Source organism: Vicia villosa, linkage group LG7, assembly GCF_029867415.1.
Source record: "Vicia villosa cultivar HV-30 ecotype Madison, WI linkage group LG7, Vvil1.0, whole genome shotgun sequence".
Classification (NCBI taxonomy): domain Eukaryota; kingdom Viridiplantae; phylum Streptophyta; class Magnoliopsida; order Fabales; family Fabaceae; genus Vicia; species Vicia villosa.
This window is the reverse complement of record NC_081186.1, coordinates 117,817,315-117,835,052: the sequence shown is the minus strand read 5'-3', so window position 1 is coordinate 117,835,052 and position 17,738 is coordinate 117,817,315. Positions and strand designations below refer to the sequence as shown.

At 34.2% G+C, this 17,738-nt stretch overlaps 2 protein-coding genes across 2 annotated transcripts; one reads left to right on the top strand and one right to left on the bottom strand.

The window, feature by feature from the left end:
- Nucleotides 1–9,288: 9,288 nt before the first annotated feature.
- On the bottom strand, nucleotides 9,289–10,029 carry LOC131620075 (protein FAR1-RELATED SEQUENCE 5-like). Its single transcript, XM_058891096.1, has one exon. The coding sequence runs from the start codon at nucleotides 10,027–10,029 to the stop codon at nucleotides 9,289–9,291; it is 741 nt and encodes a 246-aa protein (XP_058747079.1).
- Nucleotides 10,030–11,428: 1,399 nt separating this feature from the next.
- LOC131618392 (glyoxylate/hydroxypyruvate reductase HPR3-like) lies at nucleotides 11,429–13,691 on the top strand. Its single transcript, XM_058889623.1, has 3 exons — nucleotides 11,429–11,968; nucleotides 12,284–12,803; nucleotides 13,429–13,691. Exons 1-3 carry the CDS (start codon nucleotides 11,516–11,518, stop codon nucleotides 13,488–13,490), a joined length of 1,035 nt encoding a protein of 344 aa, XP_058745606.1. The 5' UTR covers nucleotides 11,429–11,515; the 3' UTR covers nucleotides 13,491–13,691.
- Nucleotides 13,692–17,738: the final 4,047 nt, after the last annotated feature.

Sequence of the window (17,738 nt, the reverse complement as noted above, 5' to 3'; positions counted from 1 at the left end):
ACATTTATTTATTATGTATTTGATTTTGATGGATCACACACATTCAAGTGAGATTTTTGTGTGTAAAGTGACTTTTTAATGTTCAAACGAATTAATTGAGTGATGCCAAAAAATTAGATTAGGTGTCACAATTATCAAGAAAGATACGAAAGATTATTAGAAATGTAGTGGTGACTAATTTTTGTAAGTTTATATAACACTAAAATTAACATATAATTATAACTGATGTTATACTTTATCTGCAAAATATTGAAAAAAAATTAAATATTTAATTAGTAAATAATATATCTTTTGAAGTGTGTTGTCCGCAAGAATTCTTAATGAATTGAAGCTAATATAAACAAACATTATAATATATTTTAAATACATGTAAATATCAACAATTAAACATTAACTATGTACATTATACGAAAATTTAAAATTGCAGTATTTCAAAATTCAAATCAAAATGAAAAGTAATAGGACATATATAATGAAATAATTTATACAGTTTAAAATATATCAGTAAAAAAAATTTATACAGTTTAAAATATATGAGGTGTGCTATTTGTATACCACTTTTCCTACACTGTATTCTACACCAAGCATACAAACAAAGTAAAAATGTATTGGACATATATCAAAGTTGATTAAATTATTAAAAAAATTAAAATTGGTACATCTGATAAATCGCCATTATACAACTTAGGTGTTAGATATATGAGTAAATATAACTTTTCTCAAAATATATTTGTGGCATTATTTTGAAGTTTTAGAATTGTAAAAGTTAAAGAAGTTGAAAGGATGTTTTGGGATTCCAATTAAGAGGAGTAAATGTGAGCATTGACGTTGGAAGCTGGTAGGGTATTGGTAGTTGTGTATATTTACTTTTGTGGTAACTATACAAGGTATAGATGAAGTAAATTTAATATCCACAACTACCAATACCCTTCCAGCTTCCAACGTCAATACTCTCATTGACTCTTCTGAATTGGAACCCCAAAACATCCTTTCAACTTCTTTAACTTTTACAATTCTAAAACTTCAAAATAATGCCACAAATATATTTTGAGAAAATTTATATTTACACATATATCTAACTGATCCGCTGTCGCGCACGGATCAAAAACGAGTATTTTGTAAAATGGTAGTTTAGCGGTAACGACAACTCGAATATCGTTCTCACAAGGATTCTCGTTGATTATTAACCAAAGGTAAATCGATTTAGGGGGGGGTTTTTTTAGATTTAGATTAAACAAAATAGTGAAAATAAGTGATTATCAAAATAAGCTGAAATGATTAATCTACTGTTTTGGCTTCCTAACTTATCATCGATCCAAATAATTTCCAACTCACAAGCGGATTCTATTCCCTTTTCGATTATAAAAACAATTATACAAGCGCAATTGAAATTATGTGATGTATGTTCCTAATTCCCGAATTAAGCAAACAGATTATATATAGCAATCGTGAATTAAGCAAACACGACAAACATACGCGGATTAAGCAAACGCGATTAAAGTATATGAACATGCAACCATCGAAATAAATCAATCTAACCTTGGATAATATCGAATTAAGCAAACAACATATCAAAGATTAGAATTGAAAGGAAATAGATTAATTGGAAAATATAAGAACCTCAAAGTATCGGCGGAAACCGTTTACAGCAGATTAACCTCTAGGAATTAGTTCTTCATGATCAAACGTAAAAGCTCTTCCAAAAATGTGAATGGTGATCCCCGGTGAACAGTACCGTGGCTGCTACCCTAAGGGGAAAGAGTGCAACCCGTTTTACAATCTAACTGGGTCAAACATACGACCCAGGCCCAAAACTAAATGACCCGAAACTTAACTAAAACTAGTGCTGCAACTTCAACGAATTTTCTGGCCCTTCTACATTCCGATTCTCACTTCGGCTCCAACATAAGAATTGTAGCTCTTTCTCTTAGCTTTCCGGCGATTTTTAGAACGCCTCAATCGGACTCCTGCAACTCTAGATATGATCGTTTCCGTGCAGACTGTTAAAGCTGAAAATTAAATACGAAAATCAAATAACAATAAAAATAAATTAAAATATAAAAACATTATAAAATACAAAAATAAGACAAGCAAACCATGGAAATGTATAAGTACAACCGTAGAGGAATGTGCATCAAAATGCACTGATCAAATTCCCCCACACTTGAACTTTTGCACTCCGAGCAAAATGAAAAACAAAACAAAGAAAGCACAAATACATCAACAGTTATTCATCCTAGGCTACAAATCTTCTTCGGGTAAGTTTGCATCGACAGGTACTAATCTTGCACACTAAGGACATCGTAAGAACACTAACCACAAATATGCAGACATAAGCCTCCTAAATACACAAACCAATTCAAATCATATTATTATACCATAGCCTAACTTACTCATCCTTTTTGCTCTTTTTCATTCAGGCGCAATCACATTAAGCCCGTTATCTCCACACACTTATAGCAGGACGACCGGTTAGTGACTCTGATCCTTTTGCACGGGGTTCCGGTACTTGCGTGGCATAACCCTTTGCTTACTCAGATGTAGTTGCGGGGGATCGGACTGTAATCCTCCCTACCAAGTTCAGCACCAGAAACCGCTGAACCAACTAACAAAGAGTTTTGAAAACTTTTTTTTTTTGAAGATTACACAACCGTTGGGTTAAGTGACCGGGTGAGGATCACCAAACTTAGAAGGTGTATTACCTTTTTCTTTTCTCTTTTTTTCTTTTCTTTTCGGAACATTCACTTATATTCATCGGCTTCCTGCGTAAAGTGTGTGAGAGATGGTGCCGACTGCTGAAATAAACTACTCAAGAGCTGTCAAAGAATGAGAATTTAAGGCTAAAACATAATAAAAAATTCAAATCGATTTCCATATGCAGGAGACTTACGGTGTTAGAAGTTAGAACGATACCAATCTTGTGAATTTTTCCCAAGTCTCCGCAAACTCGACTCAAATCAGTCTATAGCCTAAAACTTTCAAAACGATGCATATTTATTTATTTTTTTAAACTGAAAACAAAACAAGAAAATAAAACAAAGAACAAAAGCAAAGAAAATAAATGATTCCTTCCCCCACACTTAAAACAAGCATTGTCCTCAATGAAAAGAACTCAAATATAGAGTAAGAGTGAGAGAAAGGAAAGACCCGAGTATTCAAGGAGGATAAGTGATCACATAAGCTGCCTTTCCCAAAGAGAGATCTTCTACATTCTCTTCTTCCAAAGTGGGGCTCTCATGGAGTAGCTTTCGGTAATGCTCATCGTCCTTAAAAAGTGGTTTAGCTCCTTCTCCTTTTATTCCAAGATCAAAGAATGTTCTTCTAAAAGTAAAAGTGTCAAATTGGCACGTGAAGGTGATCTCATCTTTCACAACATCAAGGAACCAAAGGTTATGGGGCTGCCTCACAACTTTTGCTGCATCTTTAAGTGAGATCCTATGCACACACATTAATGAACTAATATCATAAGTGTCATCCAAAGTCCATCCAATTCCTTTCTTATGCTTCTTCAAAACCTGCAAAAACTTACTTTCTTGATCAAAATAAAGTTTAGAAGAAATTATAACCGGAAGTTTTTCATTCATCTCTAAATAAGCATATTTAAGATTTTGAGGAATTTGTTTCAGCTCTCGGGAAGGTGGTTGTTCAATGGATGGTTTGTTCCGGGCAGCCGGGGTGTCGAGAGCTTCATCTACATGAACAACTTCATTTGCAACCTCATCTGTAGTAAGAATATCAACTTGCAAGGCAACCTCAATTTCAGCACAAACAGAGCAAATTTTAGTGTCAGTACAAACATCACAAGAGTAAACATCATCAAAACCAGACAATGATGGAAAATCATCTGCAAACAAATCAGTACAAGAATCATCAACATTTTCAGAAAGCAACTCTATTTGAAAAACAGAATGCTCTTCCAAGCGTTGTTGGTTTGATCCTTGAGCTTGCTGCATGGCATTCATCAAAGTCGCAAGCTGTCCAATTTGTGTTTGCAAAGTCTGGAGAGTAGAATCTACTTGCTGTTGATACTGAAGATTATTTGCAGCCATTTGTTTGACAATATCCTCTAGTGAAGGTTCGTAAGGGGCAGAGCACACAACCTGAAATTCCTTCAGATGCTTATGCGGATCCTCACCTGCAAAACCATTAAACCTAGGCAACAAATGTGTTAAACCATATTCCAATTCAAAAGGTGCATCACCCGCAGGATAGTCAATACATAAACCATTATAGTTCAAATTAGGGACAGCCAACTGCGTTAGTGTTCTTTGTTCAGCCATGAGTTCAACAAACACCGAAATACCGATAAAGTCCCATACATGCAGAAACTTAGAAAGAATAAAAACGATTAAACTAAATTCAAAAAAATATAAAAACACGAAATTTAATCTAATTAAGACAAGTAAGAATTTTGGGATTTTTTTTGGATTTTTTTGACTCTATGAAAACAGTAAAAAATTCATTAAAAATAGAAAAACGATGAATTTGGCAATTTGGGGTCGAATTCCCTTACTCTTTTAGAGTATGGGAGTATTGATCGCACGATTTTTCTACTTCCAGTAGGCAAAAACGTTTTACAATCGAATACAATTTTTGCAAAAACTGATTTTTTCGACTCTAAACGCGGACTGACCAAAACCGTGAGGAAACTACGGCCTAAACGCACGAACACTAAATCTAAGACTCTAAAATCAGTTAATATTCACAAGAATCCCCGGCAACGGCGCCAATTTGATCCGCTGTCGCGCACGGATCAAAAACGAGTATTTTGTAAAATGGTAGTTTAGCGGTAACGACAACTCGAATATCGTTCTCACAAGGATTCTCGTTGATTATTAACCAAAGGTAAATCGATTTAGGGGGGTTTGTTTTAGATTTAGATTAAACAAAATAGTGAAAATAAGTGATTATCAAAATAAGCTGAAATGATTAATCTACTGTTTTGGCTTCCTAACTTATCATCGATCCAAATAATTTCCAACTCACAAGCGGATTCTATTCCCTTTTCGATTATAGAAACAATTATACAAGCGCAATTGAAATTATGTGATGTATGTTCCTAATTCCCGAATTAAGCAAACGGATTATATATAGCAATCGTGAATTAAGCAAACACGACAAACATACGCGGATTAAGCAAACGCGATTAAAGTATATGAACATGCAACCATCGAAATAAATCAATCTAACCTTGGATAATATCGAATTAAGCAAACAACATATCAAAGATTAGAATTGAAAGGAAATAGATTAATTGGAAAATATAAGAACCTCAAAGTATCGGCGGAAACCGTTTACAGCAGATTAACCTCTAGGAATTAGTTCTTCATGATCAAACGTACAAGCTCTTCCAAAAATGTGAATGGTGATCCCCGGTGAACAGTACCGCGGCTGCTACCCTAAGGGGAAAGAGTGCAACCCGTTTTACAATCTAACTGGGTCAAATATACGACCCAGGCCCAAAACTAAATGACCCGAAACTTAACTAAAACTAGTGCTGCAACTTCAACGAATTTTCTGGCCCTTCTACATTCCGATTCTGACTTCGGCTCCAACATAAGAATTGTAGCTCTTTCTCTTAGCTTTCCGGCGATTTTTAGAACGCCTCAATCGGACTCCTGAAACTCTAGATATGATCGTTTCCGTGCAGACTGTTAAAGCTGAAAATTAAATACGAAAATCAAATAACAATAAAAATAAATTAAAATATAAAAACATAATAAAATACAAAAATAAGACAAGCAAACCATGGAAATGTATAAGTACAACCGTAGAGGAATGTGCATCAAAATGCACTGATGCATCAAAATGCACTGATCACTAACACCTAAATTGTATAATGACTATCTATGAGATGTACCAATTTTAATTTTTTATAATAATTTAATCAACTTTGATATGTGTCCAATACATTTTTACTTTGTTTGTATGCTTGGTGTAGAATACAGTGTAGGAAAAGTGGTATACAAATAGCACAACTCATATATTTTAAACAATATAAATTTTTTTTATTGATATATTTTAAACTGTATAAATTATTTCATTATATATGTCCTATTACTTTTCATTTTGATTTGAATTTTGAAATACTGCAATTTTGTTTAAATTTTCGTATAATGTGCATAGTTAATGTTTAATTGTTGATATTTACATGTATTTAAAATATATTATAATGTTTGTTTATATTTGCTTCAATTCATTAAGAATTCTTGCGGACAACACACTTCAAAAGATATATTATTTACTAATTAAATATTTAATTTTTTTTTTTAATATTTGGCAGATAAAGTATAAAATCAGTTATAATTATATGTTAATTTTATTGTTATATAGACTTTAAAAAATTAGTCACCACTACTTTTCTAATAATCTTTCTTATCTTTCTTGATAATTGTGACACCTAATCTAATTTTTTGGCATCACTCAATTAATTCATTTGAACATTAAAAAGTCACTTTACACAAAAATACTTCACTTGAATGCGTGTGATCCATCAAAATCAAATACATAATAAATAAATGTTATTGATTAATATAAAAATAAATACGAAAAAAATACTTGTCATTCATAAGTGTATTAAAAATACGATATAAATATTTATCGCAGCTATATATATATATATATATATATATATATATATATATATATATATATATATATATATATATATATATATATATATATATATTTGTGGGACATATAATTTTTGTCGCTAATAAAATAAAATACACTAGGCACATATTTATTATTGATATATAAAATAATATGTTCAAATATATGTCATTGATTATTATACAAAAATATGAGAATATTTGTTATCAAATGTACAAATATTTTAAAAAATAAGTATAAAAATATTGAATAAAAAATTGTCACCGTTACATTAAAAAATATTGGACAAATATCTTTAATTGAAAAATATTAAATAAACACAAAATATTTTGCATCGATAAATATAAATAAAATAAAGAAAACATATGTGTGTTTGATAAAAGGAGAAAGGAATACAACTAAGAGCACCCACGCCAGGGAGTGCTACACAAAGTTTTATATATTATGTGTATACTATGTGTTAACCATGTCAGGGATTCAACTAATGACGATCAACTATGTGCGAAGCGTGTTACAGATGAACTGATCACAGTCAACTATGTGTTAACCATGTCAGGGATTCAACTGATGATGGTCAACTATGTGTTACGTGTGTTACAGATGAACTGATGAAGGTCAACTATGTGTTAACCATGTCAGAGATTCAACTGATGATGGTCAACTATGTGTGAACCATGTTACAGATGAACTGATGACCGTCAACTATGTGTTAACCATGTCAGGGAGTCAACAGATGACGGTCAACTATGTGGGAAACATGTTACAGATGAACTGATGACGGTCAACTATGTGTTAACCATGTTAGGGAGTCAACTGATGATAGTCGATTATGTGTGAAGCATGTTACAGATGAACTGATGATGGAGAAAAACAACACTGAGCTGGAGATCAAATTCAAATTCAAATACTCAGTATAATCAAAAGATGTCAAGGCAAAAATCCCAATACTCTATGTACATCATTCACTCGTCATAAGGAGTTGTGTAGATAAGCATCAATTATGAAGAAGCTCGAAGATATCTAAAGTCAGAAGGGTTCAAAAGAAGCAAAATAATTATCCTCAGTAGAACTCATCAGTATTCCTCAGTAGAATTCATCCTCTGAAGACTGAAGAAACAAGGAATCATCTCTGAACTGCTTGTCTCAGAAGTTCATATTTCAGAATTTCATCATAGCAAATACTACTTCATCTTGCTGGCTCTAAGGTATGAACACGTGTGTAAACCTCCAAAAGATCACACGTGCCAGATATGGTTACTCATCTCTAGATAACTGTTCAAATCATCTCAATAATCATGTTCTCCTCCTTGATCAATGAGATAATTTATTAGTTATTATAATTAATTTATTTTAAATTTTTAACAAGGCACAATGTCAATTACAATAAGCATACAAAATGCCTATTACAAAACAAATCCCACAATTGCAACACAACACCCAAAATTACAAAATTAGTATAAATGCCAATTATATTATCCAATACAATAAACTACAAATACCACCTCTTACTTCAGCACATTCCCATACTTAACAGAAACAAACACCTTCCTTTCCAAACAAGTAGCATGACATCATTTTGGCATTGCTTCATCACTTCACTGACTTTCAAACTGAAAATCCATAGTCATTACTTAACCTTACATATGTTGATTGTAAAGAACTATCTAGAGGAGGCTCTCCATATGCTCCAAGAGTAGGACAACATCTTCTGTTATGACCAGCTGCACTGCATATCCCACACGTCTTTGTCCGCCTACGTCTCTCTGATGTACCAACAGTACCTGGTCCACAACCCTTGCTTCTTGAACATGAAGGGTTAAGTATATTCACCAACTCCTCTTCAACATGTATGTTATCTGGAACATCTTCATTGTTGTACTTCGATTTAAGCCTACAAAGTTCAGTAGTCAGATATTCTAAATATTTTTTGTAATCATCAACATCCATATATAACAAGTCAGCGACCTCCTTACTAAGATTCACCAAAGTAGCGTGTCTAGCAACCAAATGTGAATCCCAGTAGTGTGAACCATCTTCGTAACTTCCACTAATAGACTCCTTTGCATATAATGACCAACGATTAAACACAGGATTCTTAAGAAATTCAACAATATCAAGATAAACCATCACAACAACAATGTGCTCACAAGGAATCCCAATGGATTCCATTATAAGACATGAGCATCTGAAATCGTTATTCGATGGACAATGGGAAACACGCCATCCATGCCCATCGTCTAGGTATTTTGTCACTGCGTAAATGGTAATTGATGTCATATCTTGAGTATCTAATACAGATGTTAAGGTTACCTTTTTCATAACAAATCGTACCATTTCGAATATCTCTTATGTCCAATGCTTTGATGCTGACCTCTCAAGCGCCCTAAGATTGGTATGCAACACTGCATGTCCATATTGGGAGTCAAAATCAGCTTGAACCTCTCTAAATCGAAAATATGCCACACACCTATGAAACTACTTAACAAAATTAGTCATATTCATCTTCGAGTGTACAAACTGCCCCATATGACTATGAAATGCTTCGCACCGCGATGTCGTTCTTATTCCTGCAAAGAAATTTCCCCGAATATGAGTTGTTGCCCACATCTTCCTTTTCTGGTACAATTCATTGATCCAATTATTATCTTCTAACCCAAACCTATCTAACATTTCATTCTACAGACTCGCAAATTTCCAAACATCGTGATCACCAAGCATTAATTTTTTGAAAACAGGGATGAAATTGGGATTGCTAATGTTGGAAATTGCATTTCGTAGGAGATGCCATGCACAGAAACTGTGGTAACTATTGGAAAAGACTTTCCTGATTGCATTTCTCGTAGCAACATCATCGTCCGTTATTACAAATAAAGGTATCTTACATTTCATTGCAACCAAAAACTGCTCCAGCAACCATACATATGTCCCTTCAACCTCATTTGAAACAATGGAAGTAGCAAATATAATCGCCTGGTTATGGTGATTAACACCAGAAAAAACAACAAATGGGCACCTGTACTTATTTTTCTTGTATGTAGCATCAAAAGCAAGCACATCACCAAACAGTTCATAATTCTTTTGACTCTCACCATCGCTCCAAAATAGATTTTGCAACGTTCCATCCGCACCCACCGTGTGTGCAACAAGCATCAATGGATCTTTAACACGAAGATCAATAAGATACCTGACAACACCTTTAGCATCAGAAGACATCTCTTTCCTTTGTCTTGCAATTTGATTATGTACGTCCTTCTTCAAAAATTCTACCTTATCATACCCCTCGACAGCATTAGCGAATGAACCAATCATTTGAGTTACTTTGATTACGGCATTCCCAAAATTCTTAATTTGCATCTTATCTGACTTACTAAGCTTCCTATTACCTGCCAACAACCTGCAACGCTTCTCCTTTAACATTGCATGAATGTGCTCAAAGGTAAAAAAATGTGACATACCAACGGTGTGAAATTATATCAATATGAACCCGAAATTTTGCTTCACATCCACACCGGGTTTCATGCCTCGGACCACGTTTGCGATTATCTACTTTGTTTTGCCTAAATCCTGCAAGGTTACAAAGAAATGTTTGTTGAATAACATCTCCTTTCTTTTTTTTAATAACTTGATCTTTACGGACTGCAAAACCGTTCATCTTTGCAAACCAACAGTATCATGTGTAAGCTATTTCCAGACTTTCAAATTGCAGCTTCGAAACATCATCACATTGCAAGTTAAACATGTCCATATTTGCAATGTCGTCAAACTCGTCAACAACAAATGATTCGTCTGGAATTTGATATGAAAATATCGATTCATTCAATCTGTCCGAACTCTATTCCGATCCTTCCCTAGAAATTCCATCGTCGTTTGCATCTGTATTCCAATAATCGTGTCCACTAACGTCACCATAACCTATCTCGTCATCGTAATCATCACCATCTAATTCACCATCATCATCTCCATCTTCATCATCGTATTCACATCTGTAAAGTTCATTATTTTCTTCCGCATCTTCATCATAGTATTCAACTTCTTCAAACTCAGAATCTTCATCAACAACTCTGTTGTCATATTCAACATTATCCAAGCATCCATCACTAAAAAAATCCAGTTCACCGTCATCGTTAACACGACCATTCTCATGAAAAATCTCATCGTGTGCTTCCTAAAAAAATATAAATAACTAAATCAGTAAATCAACAATCAATTAGGGTTACAACCACAAGATAAGATTGTTTGAAAAATTGACTTACAGAGTTAACTTGCATTACTCCATGCCCAATAACGTCACCACCATCCATCTTTAACTCAATATCTGTTACTTTTACTAATCACAAAAACTTGCTTCAGACATAAATCGTTAATGGAAGAGGATCGAAAATGGAAGAAATGAAGAAGAAATCAGAAGGGAGCACAAAAGAAAATGAAGAAAATGGTTTCAAAAGAAGAAAATGAAGAAGAGTAATGGCTGCAGAAAAAGAAATGAAGAAGGACAATGGAAGAAGGACAGTGAAGAAAGGTGTATTGTACTTTTGCAAAGAAATGTGTAAGGGATGATGGTGATATGGTGTATGTTAGTGTAGTGAGTGACCATTGAAGACAACTAATCTAACGGCTCTTGTTCATTTGAAACCAAAAAAAAAAAATGAAAAAATGATCTCTCACGTGAGAGACCTATTCATGTAGCACACCTTAGACCGCGCCCATGCTAAGTGTTAACTACATATCCAAACGTAGAAAAATCTCCGACATGTAAATAGTGTTGGGCCAAATTAGTCCTTCCAATGTTTTTATTTTTTATCAATTTAAATTCTAAAAGAAAACAAAAAAAATAGATGTTTTATGTAGTGCTACTGCTAGCCACACATTCGTTTTGAGTTTCTGAGTGTTCCCATTTCAATCTATGGCGAAAGACCTTCCAAAAGTGCTTGTTCTCGGTCCACCAACCTGCTTCTCAACATTCGAACAACTTTACTCACACAAGTTCAATCTCTTGAACCCCAAACCCTCAGGACTTCCCTTGCAACAATTCATGCTCGCCAATCACCACAACCCATCAACAATTTCCGCAATATTCTGTAGCGCCTTATATCGCATTTCCGTCGACGTCCTCAGCCTCCTCCCGTCCCTCCGTCTCGTTGTCAGCTCTAGCGCTGGAACAGACCACATCAACCTTCACGAGTGCCGTCGTCGTGGAATTCAGGTTGCCGGAGCTGGAGGGGTTTTCTCGGAAGATGTGGCTGATGCAGCAGTGGCGTTGCTTATTGATGTAATGAGAAAAATAACTGCAGCTGATAGATATTTGAGAATGCGGCAAAACAATTCTGACCCTTGGAATTTCACACTTGGCCACCGGGTACGTATTTTACTTATCTTATCATTATACTTCCTCCGGCCATAATTATAATAAACAATTTTTTTTAAGTGTATTTAGTCTTTTATATAGATCAGATACATTATTTATTCAATAAATTAACAAAAGAATATTTGCTTATAATTATGACCAGAAGGAGTATATATGAGCATAAATAAAAGTTTTTTTTTCATAACACAACACAACACTGACATTTCTGAAAAAAAATGTAGGTGTTGATGTTCGAATTATTACTGATGTAAACATGACGGTGTCAGTATAGTAGTGTCTCCTAAGTTTTTTTTTTCTTTCTTTCAGTTATCAGGCAAGCGAGTAGGCATTGTTGGATTGGGAAATATTGGCATGGAAGTGGCAAAGAGATTGGAGTCATTTAATTGCTTCATCATGTACAATTCAAAGCATAAAAAACAATCAATTTCTTACCCTTTCTATTCCAATGTTGTTGATCTTGCAACTTCTAGCGACGCTCTTGTGGTGTGTTGCGCACTAAATAACCAAACACGACACATAATAAACAGGGATGTTCTTTTGGCATTAGGAAAAGAAGGGTTTATTGTCAATGTTGGACGAGGTGGTCTCATTGATGAAAAGGAATTGTTGAGGTGTTTGATTGAAGGTGAGATTGGAGGTGCTGGTTTGGATGTGTTTGAGAATGAACCTCATGTTCCTAAGGAGTTCTTTTCTTTGGATAATGTTGTTTTATCACCACATTCAGGTGCTTTTACTGTTGAAGCTACATTGAAATTGTGTGAAGTTGTGGCAGAGAACTTAGAAGCTTTTTTTCTAAATAAGGCATTAATTACACCAGTGATGTTGGGTTAGTAACTTATTCTCTTAAATAATGACAATATATCAGATATGAAGTTTATGTAGTCAAAGGTTCTACTATGTTTTTAATTTTTTTTCAATTATATTTTGTTACAAAACTGAACAATTGTTATGGTTAAATTCTTTTGTGGTTGTTTCAAAAATTACTCTTAGTCACAATCCTTCTCTTATGTTTTGGTATATGTGATGCAATAATCTTAAAGAATAAGTTGATTGTTAGTCTCTAAAATGTGTCATTTTTCTGGAATAGCTTTTGATAATTTGTTTTGATAGATTCACATATATACGAGAAGAATTGAGAAGTTACCAACAAATATTGAGTTTTATGGTTGTATATGTGATGAATAAGAGTTAGGTTGTTAGAGATTAAAAAAAATCTATATATAAATAATATAGAGATTATTCTTTAGCATTAAAACTATTAAAATTATTTTTCATTAGTTCTTAGCCTGGCAAAGGTCCAAAGAACTAAGATTCATTTACTTCAAATCTACTACACTTAATCTAGGGCATATATTCACTTTATATGAAAAGTAAGTACATTCATCTTCATTTTTCATTATATTCATCTTGAATCTTGAACTGATTTGGACTTTGGAGTGTTAATCTTGTAGGTCCACCTCGCGTCACCAAAAAGGATATTGGAGCCACCTTTTCGAGATTCCACATTAACTGATTAGATACAGTTCTAATTCCTGGACTCAACGGTGGCATCGTCTGTGGGAATCAAATTCTTATTCCCACAATTTCGCATTTGCTCTTTAGTTTGCAAGTTCGTAATATACACAAGTCACTGAATCAAGAGCGATCAGAATTGAATGCGAAGATATGTCATGTTCGATCTGATTGATCATTGTTTCAACTTCGATTTGTCGAATTTCCAAATCTTTGATTCCTACACAAATTCAGAGAAGTAAAAGAACGAATAATCATAGATTCAAATCCATATCTACGTTAGAATTAATAAAGAATGGAGGTAATTACCTTCAAGATCATACTGAAGATTCCTGATCAACCTTTTGATCTGACATCGTCTCAATATCTTTTGCTAACGCGATACTTACCATGATAACTCCAAAGATAATTAGAATTCATAACTACAACTGGCGTAGATCGGTTAACAGAGCACCTACTCTAGTCAACAAAGGATCCTTAAATGATGAACGAAGACTACATCAGACCATATTTGATAGATCATGATGAAGTCTGTATTGCGACTAAAGCTACTTACTCGCAACAAAGTGAAACGAACTTCCAGTACAAAATTATATGTGGTTGAATCAGTGATCACCGTAGATAGTGCTATGTACCCCATGACGCGGAGTGTTAGAAATTCTGACTCTACTACACCTTCATCTCATCACTTAGACCTAGGGTGTTCGTGGTGCGGTTTGAGCGGTTTTGACGCTAAAAATAATTCGAACCGCAAGAGAAAAAACGGGTGCTTCTGTTTGCTTTCAAAAATAAAACCGAACCAAACCATATCAAACTAATGTGATTTGGGTTGGTTCGGTTTTTTACAAAAAAAATTATTGAGCCATACATACACATATAGAGGAATATATAATTTTGTGTTTAATCGCTCATACATTACCATAAAAAAAGTTTATAATTGTCAAAATAAGTTTATAATTTGATACATAAAAATGCTCTTACAATTTTATCTTAGGTCTAAAGAATGATATACATAAAATTGCATTCGTAAATAAATATTATACAAAGAATACGATAAAATATATTTTGTCAAAATAATATTTATAAATGAATAATATTTTGTTTTTTATAATATATAAATTAAAATAAATATCATACAAAGAATATGACAATTTATACACATAATACTAGTTGATTTCTCTAAAAAATTAAAGATATATATATATATATATATATATATATATATATATATATTGGTTAGTAAGATTTTGTAACATTATGCAGTTTGGTTTGGTTTGGTTCGGTTTGCAAAATACAAACCGCAAATCGAACTTAACCATGCGGTTTTGTTAGAAAATGACTCAAACACATTGGAACCAAATGCATTTTCTTATGGTTTCGGTTTGGTTTGGTTCGGTTTTGCGGTTTTCTATTGGGTCAGTTTATTTTTGAACACCCCTACTTAGAACCGGACTATAATTACTTTCAGCGGTAATCTGCTAGTACATTCGAAGAATGAGAACGTTTAGCAACCCATAGTTATGAACCACTAGGTGATCTCAACGGTTTCCACCGATGTAGGGGTCTGTACGAGATTTTTCATAGGCAACATCCTTAGACCCTAGTAATAGGGGAAGCGGCGCCTCATCAAAGATGCCTTTGACGCCTGTTGAAGCGGTATAGGGCAAACAACAAAAGTTTTGGAAATTTTATCCGAGAATTTATCGTCTTCACAAGGATCAGTGGTACTGAATTTCCGTTCGACGAATCTCGAGTTTATGAGTCTGAGTTAAAATTTTTAAAGCATAAAAATGGAAAAGTAAATATTAACACAAAAAGAATACATTCTTTGGAAAGAAATAACTTATCAGACATGTAAATACACTCACTCGTCACAAACTTAAACCTATCACTCCGTTGCACTCAACTTACAATACTCGTCAGAATCACCACATATCTCTCACGTCAATGTCCATTTCTGCAACACCGACGAGAGTCCAACTATATTTCTCTTTCGACGATGTCAACTCCGATTGATGAGCAATCCACCTCTGATCATTCAAATGCACGACCCAATGTTGTTTTCAAGCTCTCTCTACCAAAAAAAATGGTTGGTGATGGATTGGGAACAAAAAAACCCAAAACATACCCTAAAATTCTTTTTTCCCTATTTATTCACTTTCAAAATCGCCCAAGTCGTGCTTAGCGCGCCAAGCCCGCTTAGCCCGCAGAACAGGGAAATGAAATTTTATTTTGGCCATAACTTGAGAACCTTATGATCGCGACTTTACGTGTCTATAAATCTGATAACTGCAAGTGCACAGTCGTGTCGTGTAGTTTTAAAAGATATCGAATCCACAGGGACTATGAATCGATCTACCGTTATCTAAGGTTACTATGTAAAGCTAGGAGTACTAAAATTTCGATTGTTCCTAAGGGAAAGTGATTGTGAGAAAATAAAGAATAATAATAAAAGACAGGTATCAGTATGTATTTCGTTTAACTAAAGGTAATCCGAAGGTCCATTGGCTTTTGCATAATTAAATTAAAAATCTTTACTAATTCCAATTGATTAAAAATCCTCGTCTCAAACTTTCGCTCTGTTGATTTAGACTACTATCCTAATCCTAATGTACGCTTTCGCCATCCCATTAGATTTTAGAAGAGCTTTTTGGAAACAATGTAATTAATAAAATGCCTATTTTACGAGGTTGTTATCTATTTAAATCTCCTAATCTCAAACTTTCGCTCTGTTGACTCGGAGCAAGCTAATAACCCTAACGTACGCTTTCGCCATCCCGCTCGAGTGTAAAAACAATTTTTGAAAATAAATAAGTTCCAATTAGTTTTAATACGCTTTCGCCATCCTTAAAACTAATGTCCTATGTCTACTATCCAGTTAAAGTCCTCAAACTTTCGCTCTATTGGTTTTAAGACTTACTAATTAAACTAGACATATAAACCAAAAATAAGTGATAATTAATAAAACATAATTTAAGCCAATTTATTTCGGATCCCTACGGTTAACTTACTTTACATACCGACACCTTTAGTAATTTAGCCAGACATATTAATATGATTAAACATGCATAAATCGGTTCGGTTCATAATATTAGACATATTAAATGGCATATAATATATCATGCAATAATAATATAAATAAAGGCGGTAAATAAAAAACCTGAATTAAAATAAATCTGAATTGAATTGAATCTTGAAGTACTCGAACTTCCACCACAGGTTGGCTGGATCGTTCTTCGGAATTTAAATGGCAGAAAATAAAAACAATGAAATAAAACGATAAATCTAACGTAAGGCTAGATCTACGAAAAGTTCACAACAATTTCCAGTGTAGAAATCGTTGTGAGAAAATAAACGGTTAAATGAAAGCAGAATAAGGAAAAGCAGTTCGCGGTACAATTTCGGCAGCACTTCGTTGGCAGGAAATCGGACAGATTGAAGTGAAGTGACTGGTCCTATTTATAGGAGGGGCTTGCAGTTGCTTTGCGTGAAAAGAGGAACTTCTGCAGACCGGGACGTGGAGACGTGCGTCTCCTATTCTTCAGGGAGACTTGAGACGTGCGTCTCAAGTGGAGAGAATTTAGGGAGGTGGAGACGTGCGTCTCCCTTTTGCTGAGGTGGCAGAGACGTGCGTCTCTGCTTACTTGTGTGGCTTGGGCTGCTCTCCTTCGTGGGCTGGATTGCTTCATTGAGTCTTTGGGCCTCTTTCAGCACACTTGGCCTTTAATTGCACTCCCTTTTTACTTCAGCACCCAATTTACGTCTTTTAGGCATAGAAAAGGGTCGTATTGGCTCCATTTCTTCTCTTTTTCACAATTCGGCATAGTAAGAGTGTAAAACCTGAAACAAAGCAAAAACACGCGTAATATCGTAATAAATTAAAATAATAAACGGAAAATGCTATAAATATCTATGAATTGTAAGCTAAATATACGATATAAAATCGTGTTATCAAATTCCCCCAGACTTGAACCTTTGCTTGTCCTCAAGCAAAATAAGAAGATAAAGATAAATGAAACACACTTCCACCACGCCGTTCAGTCATACTTAGCTACATAGTGTTCTTATTCGGAAATAATGATAATGAATCTAGCAATAAACCTATAGTAACAACACTAAACAGCTCCCAGTATGCATACCAATCCGAATCATGCCATTATAGCTCGACCTTTTTTTTTTTTTGACTTGTCATCATGTTTCACCCTTTTCATTCGCGCGCAATCACATTAAGCCCATTATCTTGACACGC